General features: G+C 34.7%; 2 protein-coding genes across 2 annotated transcripts; both read left to right on the top strand.

Annotated features, from left to right (window-relative positions):
* Positions 1–4,572: 4,572 nt before the first annotated feature.
* Positions 4,573–6,517, top strand: LOC110026093 (heavy metal-associated isoprenylated plant protein 3-like). The gene is made up of 5 exons (XM_020726884.1): positions 4,573–4,581; positions 4,696–4,792; positions 5,264–5,514; positions 5,650–5,734; positions 5,979–6,517. Exons 1-5 carry the CDS (start codon positions 4,573–4,575, stop codon positions 6,515–6,517), a joined length of 981 nt encoding a protein of 326 aa, XP_020582543.1.
* An 8-nt stretch (positions 6,518–6,525) lies between these two features.
* LOC110026091 (histone-lysine N-methyltransferase, H3 lysine-79 specific-like) lies at positions 6,526–7,674 on the top strand. The gene has a single exon (XM_020726883.1). The coding sequence runs from the start codon at positions 6,526–6,528 to the stop codon at positions 7,672–7,674; it is 1,149 nt and encodes a 382-aa protein (XP_020582542.1).
* The last annotated feature ends 709 nt before the right edge of the window (positions 7,675–8,383 follow it).

The following is an 8,383-nucleotide window of genomic DNA, read 5'->3' as shown; positions in this document are numbered from 1 at the left end:
TTAAAAAAATATAAAAGTGGAAACACATACTCCGTAATAACCCCAAAATAATTTCAAAATAACTCCGGAATAAACTCTGCGATGTTATTTCAGGTTATTGAAGTGTAATATATGAGTTTCTATTCAATAACCCGAAATATCATCGCATAGGTTATTTCGGGGTTATTCAAGTAAGATATATGAGTTTCTCTTTAATAACCTAGAAACAACACCGAAATAACCTCCACGATGTAGCACGTGTGACGGCATATTATTGGAGTTTGCACGTAGATTTACACCCGAAGTCCTTACAGAAAACTTTTCTCTTCTCAACAATGCAACATTTAGAAAACTACAAATGTAAAAATATATTAATTACGATTGTTCTTATATGCGGATAGCCAATCTGACAGGAGTGCCCTCAAGGTGTACTACATCTGCTTCTCTTAGATTGAATGTCCCCATATACAAACATGGGTAATAATTTTCTCGACACATGAAGCCAACTTTTGTGCATTGAAAGCCAGTAGACTAGACTTAATTCAATCTTGTTTTGACTTTTCAAATACAAAGTCAAAACTACTCCAAACATTGACTTACTTTGATTCTTCGGAGTCAAATTTATTTGGAATATTAAGGGTTAGGAAAACTTGGGCCACGCATTGCCTTTACTCACAGCTGTTCAATCATTGATCTTGTTAATCAACCAACTCTATTTTCAACTAATTTATAATGAAAATGATTATGTTGATAAGACAAATTTAATGATACAAAAAATGTCATGATTCGAAGACCTAAACCAATCATTCAAAAGTATAATTCAAAACATCAAATGACATTTTGATTGGATGAACTTGATAAATTGGGGATCTCTCAACTCTAAATCCGCAAGGATTCAAGATGACTGAAAATAACAAAGGACAAATTTATAAAAAAAAAAAAAAAAAAAACATAATTTTTTAAATTTTTAATATTAAAAAGTGATATATTTAAAAAATATTATAAAATTGATGAGTCATTTTGTCAACGAGCAATTTACACATAGAATGATGAGTTCATGGATACAGAAATATATGATATTTTTAAAGAAAAGCATGTGCCTTTCCAATAATAAGTAATCTTTTATACATATATATATATATATATATGTTCTTTGAATTTTAAATTTTCTTGACATATTTTTGTAAAATTTATTAGGTAAACATTAAAAATTATAATACATTCTATAGCTCTATGATATTTAAAATATTGCACATTGAAATGCACAAATATTTCCTTGAGCAATCAAATATAGCAAGATAATAAAGCCAAATTTGAATCATTATTTCATTACAAAATTCCTGGGACATTGATACAAGACGTCAAACAATTCAATGCTTTTTTTTAAATGATGTAAATAAAATCTCCCTTTAGAATGATGGCTTAGCAACATAGCATTGCCTGGGACATTGATACAAGACGTCAAACAATTCAATGCTCTTCTTTTTAGTCGTCATACTCCCAACCAATAATGACAACAACCGGGGGGAGATGAGCTATCATGAGATGTCAAATAATTCAAATCAAACATCCCCGAACACTTGCTAAGGACCAACGTAAGCCGAGGATTGAAATTTGATGCCATAAGCTGCCAACATACAACGCCTGCGTTCAGCATCACATATTTCTCCTCTTAGAAGAAGGAAATAATACAAACACCCGTCACTGCCTTAGACCTCTCAAAACTCCTATTTTCTCCACCAAAAATATAATCAATAATTTATGCTTATTATATTGTGCTAATTTCATTAATAATTGTAAGAAAATGCACATTTATAAAACACGGCTCATAAGAAGCAATATGTCGGAATGAACCGCAAGGTTTTCTTTTAATTTATCTATGTGCATGATTTTCATGCAGAATTAAAATGATATACTCCTCCTATTCTAATATTCCAACACAAGTTAGTTAAGAGTTCATGATGTTCCTCTAGATTTGTATTTTCTACATAATTCTCCCACCATGAAAACTATCCTATATAGCTGATGCCCAAACTATACAATTTAGAAATTACATTTTAGAAAAGCATCAAATTTTGTAGTTCCATTGATTGATTAAACATTAAATTTCAACTATTTCCAAATTGAAAAAAAAAAACTCAGAAAAAAAACTCATTAATGTGTTGAAAACATGATGAAAAAAGCTAAGAACTCAAGAAAACCTTTTGCAGCAGAAACTCCATTCAAAATAGATCTTGATGTAAATGCTATAAGAAAAAAATAAGGAGATTTACATACATATCACTTAATTCATATGTATTTACATATCTAGCTTCAATTTTACATATATGCCAACTCATCTATGCATGAAAAAGTGTGTTTCTCTTTTAAAAGCTAAAATGGTGGTTCATTTGATATGATATGAAAGATTTGGGTAGTATAAATGTAAAAGGTAGAGTTTAGGAGTTAGATATGTAAATTCAAAGAAATTGGGTGGGTATGTATGTAAATGCTCTAAAAAAAATATCATTATAGAAATACAAAAAAAAAGAAGCTATTTACAGTCATCAAGTTGCATCCGATAATCAAAAGCAACAAGGAAACTTAATGTTTAATGTTTCCTGTAAGGAAACTCCTATCAGCTACCTCTAAGTTTCCTTAATAATAGCTTAAACACAGAGAATAGAATTAATATCTTACACACCACACTTTTAGATGATTTTTCTAGTTCACTAACATAAACTTGTTTTAGTTCAATGGTAATTGTGTATGCTTTTCTTTTATGAGCATTGGGGGTGCATGTTAAATTAAAATAAAAATATTTTTTACAGGTGCTTGCTATTATGTGCTCCCATATATTAGCATGTCCAAGTAGGCTAATGGGCTAGTGTTGTAGCACAGTGCTATGTTCAAACAGAATTTGTGTTTTGTGTTTTGTTTTTGTTTATTGTCTTTTTTGTGAATAATAATATCTTCTACATAAGTCGTAGTAAACATATAATATTTTCTTTCCTTTGATTCCATAGTTGGGTTAGTCCTTGCTAGTTAGCTTGAATGCTTAGCATGTCTAAAATGGGATTTGGTTGTTGACAAAGCAAGTATGAGCCTCAACATGACAATGGAGCAAGGATGAACTTCAACAAGATGACTGAATGAGGACCAATCTAAATAAGATGACAGAGTGAAGATGAACCTCAATAAGATGATCAAGTTAAAGGATGAATCCCAACTTACTAGAATACGAACTGAAATATCCAGAAAATCAAATCATAAATGAGACTATTGTATTTCTATTTCTAGGTCGGGTTGTATGATCAGGGGTAGATGCATGTTGACCTAACTTTTGTGAGGCCTTTCTTCTCCCATAGAAGCCCATGTAGATGCTTGACTGCCCCATGTTGACTGCCTTCCCCCCAAGTTTAGGTTAAAAAAAACAAAACCCTAACAATTCAATTATTAATTCACCTGCTTAACAGTGACTTGTCGGTCGATTATTTACTCTTGAAGGAAGCTTTTTTTACTTTCATCCATTCATTCTCTTCGAGATCCGTGTCGGTAGTTCTAATGTATACAATTTTGAAATTTTTGAATGTATTTGGGATTAGTTCTATGTGCAAAATTTTATAGTACACCCAACTTTAATAAATTCTACAATTTACATCCTTACCTAACAAAAATCTGTACCATAAATATTCTCAATTATTTTTTTTTCTTTTATGTTATTGTAAGAGTATATTATAATTATTATTGTAATATATCTTCATCATTCACTTCATATTTGTTCTTATATTTTCCTCTATTACTTTCTATTATTAGCTCTACATAGACATTCTTGTATCCCAAAATTATTCATTTATATTATTGTAATCTTACTTTAGATTCCAAAAAATAATAATAGATTATATTTATCCCATAGTAAATGTTTTAAATTTTATTTTATTTAAAAATTTGATATGATTATTATGAGAAAAACAAGTTATTAACTTATCCTCATAAATTTTATATAAAGAGGATGCTTATTTTTCTACATGTGTATCCTTTATTATACACATATAATATTCCTCAAATTAATAACATTGTTGGACAATAAAATAAGACATTCACAAATATAATCTAGCTTGCTAGAAAAGTACAATGTATATAATATTACATAAAATCTCCCAAAGGTATACTTTAGGAAGATTTACCTTCATGTCACTCAATTCTTATGTATTTTCATATCTAACGACTAAGCTTTAAAATTTAGAACTTACAACTATATATTTTTCTTTTAAAGTTAAAAAAAATAATTTTCTTGATGTGGTATGAAATATTTGAATGATATAAATATTAAAAAAAGAAAGCTTACATGTCAAATATGTAAATTGACCCCAAATTCTAAAATAGGAGTGTTACATGAAAACCACTAAAACCCTACTAATTACTGCACACATGCATGCATGTACGTAATGAATGCATGGCTCATGCATGAACAGATCACATAAATTAATAACCAAATCTCACCCACCGAATCCACCGCGCTTCACAGTGTGCCACGTGGCGACCTCTCTCGGCCCGAGTATATATCTCTTCTTTACTTCCTTCAGTAGAACAAGCAGGGCAAAAGGATCAGAGATGGGAGAAGTAAGTGGGAACGATGAACAAATTCGCATCTGAATTAGATTTCAAATTAATTTTATTTTCATTTCATTAATCTGCCCGATTAATTACTGATTTAATGCGAATTTGATTGAGAAGGAAGAAGGGGCGGCGCCGCCCATCATCGTCCTTAAGGTTGATATGCACTGCAATGAATGCGCTCTGAAGATCAAGAAATGCGTCAAAAAATTTGAAGGTATTTAATTAGTTGATATTGCTGCAATAAGCACCAAATTCAACGATTTAGAGGCCTTTTGGGATAGAAAAATAGAATGGAACTGTTCAAATTTAATTGATTTCAAATTGCAAATATATAATTTGATTTTTTTATTTTTAAAATCTTAACATTTGGTTTCCAGATTTAATTTAAATTATTTTACTGAGCAAATCGAAAAATCAAAATTAGTTAAAAATTCTTACTTTATTTTAATTTTTTGTTAAACATTCCTAACTTATTTAAAAAAATTTAAGTGCATTTAATGGTAAACATACACATATATATACATACATTTTATATATATAATGTAAATTTAGGTGTTAGATATCTAAATACGTATACAAAGCTGCTTGCAATATATGTAAATTTTTTTTATCAAACGGATCCATAGATGAGACTTGCAGAATTTTGATCTGTGTATTTTTTTTTTAATAAAATTTTGGATTTTAGGAGTGGAGGGAGTGATGATCGATAAGGCAAGCAATAAATTGACTGTATTAGGGAAGTTGGACCCACGTACTCTTCGGGATCGTGTAACAACAAAAATTCATAGAGAGGTTGAGATTGTCTCGCCGGTGAATTCAGTACCGAAAAAGATGGCCGCCGCCGCCCCCGGAGGAGGCGGCGGTGGCTTTTGCTGGTTTGGATGGAAGAAGCCGCCCGCCGCCGCCGCTGCTCCCGCCGATGAGTTAAAGGACCAGGTGAACTCAAAGGAGGTGTAATCAAAAGTTTATTTTTTATTTGCATTTAGGTACCTGACAAAAGAAGATATTGCAGAGAGTAGAGAATTTGTTATTTATTTATTTATTTATTTAATATTGATATTTTGTTAGTAGGCGGCTGTAACGGTGGTGCTGAAGACACGTCTAGACTGCTATGGCTGCATTAAGAGTGTGAAGAAGATTCTTCTTGAGGTTGAAGGTAATTAATTGCATTATTTTATTTACTCACTTTGTATTTAATTTTTATTAATTTGGAGAGAAATTATATGTTCTTTCAATGCACATAAATAATTTCTTTTGATATGAATCTATTTTTTTTTCGGATAGCAAAACATATATGGTTTAAAAAATAAAATAAAATCTTTTTTCAGATTACATGAAATTAATTGTATCAAATTATCTAATTTTATACCTAATGTTTCCATTATTGCAATTATTCCCAGGGGTAAAAAAGGTATATGTTGATGCTGAAAGGGAGTTGGTGACTGTTGAGGGGACAATGGATGTGAATTCACTGCCGGTGCACGTGAAGCGCAAGCTCAAACGTAGCGCTGAGATTGTTTCAATGAAGATCGATGACGACGACAACAACAATCATATGAACAACGTTGAAGATGAGAAGACGAAGGAGGATGGAAATGGCGGTGACGGCGGTGGCGAGAGGATGGACAGAGAGGGCGGTGGCGATGATGAGGTATTGAAAGTAGAGAGAGTTGGCAGGCGAGAGAGAATGAAGGAGAAGTTCGGAGGTGGGTGGGGAAGTGAGGAGAAGAAGGAGATGGAGGGATTCACCAACAACGAGAGAATGAAGGAGAAGGTGAGAGGTGGCGGTGCATGTGGTGAGATGAAAGTAGAGAGATTCAGTAATGGCGAGAGAATGAAGGAGAAAGTGGGAGGTGGCGGTGTATGGGGTGAGAAGAAGAACGAGATGGAGGGCAATGAAGAGGGTGAGATGAAAGCTGTGAGGTCAGAGAGAGAATGAAGGAGAAGATGTTAGGTGGCAGCAGAAGTGGCGATAAGAAGAAGGAGATGGAACGTGGTGCCGGTCATGGCGAGATGCAAGAGGAGAGATTCTATAGTGGTGAGAGAATGAAGGGGAAGGCAGGAGTTGGAAGTGGAAGTTGGGGCGAGAAAAAGAAGGAGAAGGAGGGATGTGGCAATAGTGAGATGGAAGTAGAGAGATTCAGAAGCGGTAAGAGAATGGAGAAGAAGGTGGGAGATGGAGATGGATGGGGTGAGAAGAAGAAGGAGATGGAGGGGGATGACAACTGGGAGAAGAAAGTTGAGAGGTTCACCAGCAACGAAAGAATGAAGGAGAAGATAGTAGGTGGAGGTACAAGTGGCGAGAGGGAGAAGGAGATGGAGGGTTGTGGCAATAGTGAGAGGGAAGCTGAGAGATTCATCGGTCTGAAGAGAATGAAAGAGGTGAGAGGTGGATGGGGTGAGAAGAAGAACGAAATGGAGGAAGATGACAACGGCGAGATGAAAGCTGGGAGGTTCACCAGTAGCGAAAGAATGAAGGAAAAGATGTTAGGTGGCAGCAGAAGCAGCGATAAGAAGAAGGAGATGGAAGGTGGTGGCAGTTATGGCAAGATGCAAGAGGAGAGATTCTACAGTGGTGAAAGAATGGAGGAGAATGCAGGAGTTGGAAGTAGAAGTTGGGGCGAGAAGAAGAAGGTGCAGGAGGGATGTGGCAATAGTGAGATGGAAGTAGAGAGATTCAGCAGTCTGAAGAAAATGAAGGAGGCGAGAGGTGGAGGTGGTGTGGATAGAGAGAGGAAGGAAAGAGGAGGCTTCAACGATGAGATGAGTAAGAGTAAGGAGGTGTTGAGCGGTGGCTATGGGGAGAAGAAAGAGAAGAGAGGCAGCAGCTCAAAGAAGAAGGTGTGGGAGGACGTTAGCAGCAGTGAGGAAAAGGAGGACGTAGGTGGCTACGAGAAGAGGAAGGAGGGCTATGGTAGTGGAGAGAAGAGAGAAGAGAAAAGGAAGGAGAAAGTGGGCAGTGAGCTTAGAGAAAGGAGAAGGCATAAATATGAGTGGGAGAAAGAAGGGGAGGAGAAGAAGGAGAAGATGGGTTTTGACCGTTGGGAGGAGATGGAGGGAGGCAATGGTGGAAAGAATAAAAAAGATAAGAGATAATGGTGAGAAGAAGAAGGTGGGCAATGGTTGGTCGAATAGGGAGTGGCGATGAAGTGCCTTCCTCATTTCTGTCCAGACTTTGTCTAACATGTGGCTGCTTGCCTTGCCTAATATTTTGGCAAATATAAGCAAGTGAAACATTGGGAATTTGTATGCTATTCAACTTTTATCACATATGCTTTTTTAACAAATTAAATGACTCTTTAGGGTTGTTACATTGGTTTGTAATAGGTATTAGTGATTTTCATTGCAACATTTTCATGATTGATCATTGATTTTTTTTTAATTTTTTATTTTTAAATAAATGCTAAGTGCTAAATTGGCATATAATATATTTGTGTCAATTATGAGGAGATTTATTGAGGGTTTCATCAATGTGGTCATATATGATGCGTGCTAGAAAATTCGCTTGCGGTAGAGTAACGGACTATTGTCTTAGCGTTGTACGAAAGTTCAGCACACACGCAGATGAAAGAGAAAAAAATGGTGATGACTCCAGAAGTTTTTACGTGTAAAACCCGTAAGGGAAAACCACGTGGTCTGACCCAGTTGCGGAAATCCACTATTATTTGATAATTACAGAAATCTTTTGTCTCACAAATGAGAAAGGGTAACTATATTTTTCAGATCACAACGTCGATTGACGATATCTGGTTGGTGGGGATCGATATATTTGGTTGGTGGTGATCGATAGTGGTTAGTGTTGATG

The sequence above is a fragment of the Phalaenopsis equestris genome, unplaced genomic scaffold (assembly GCF_001263595.1).
Source record: "Phalaenopsis equestris unplaced genomic scaffold, ASM126359v1 Scaffold000349, whole genome shotgun sequence".
Lineage (NCBI taxonomy): Eukaryota > Viridiplantae > Streptophyta > Magnoliopsida > Asparagales > Orchidaceae > Phalaenopsis > Phalaenopsis equestris.
Note: the sequence above shows the minus strand (reverse complement) of the source record. Positions and strands in the feature narration are given on the sequence as shown.

What these genes read in the sequence shown, in the direction of transcription:
- LOC110026093 (XM_020726884.1), top strand. An exon ending in ATGCGTCAAAAAATTTGAAG is followed by an intron (nt 4,793 to 5,263) that starts GTATTTAATTAG and finishes TTTGGATTTTAG; the next exon opens with GAGTGGAGGGAGTGATGATC. An exon ending in GATTCTTCTTGAGGTTGAAG is followed by an intron (nt 5,735 to 5,978) that starts GTAATTAATTGC and finishes AATTATTCCCAG; the next exon opens with GGGTAAAAAAGGTATATGTT.
- LOC110026091 (XM_020726883.1), top strand. Translation starts at nt 6,526, where the DNA reads ATGTTAGGTGGCAGCAGAAGTGGCGATAAGAAGAAGGAGATGGAACGT.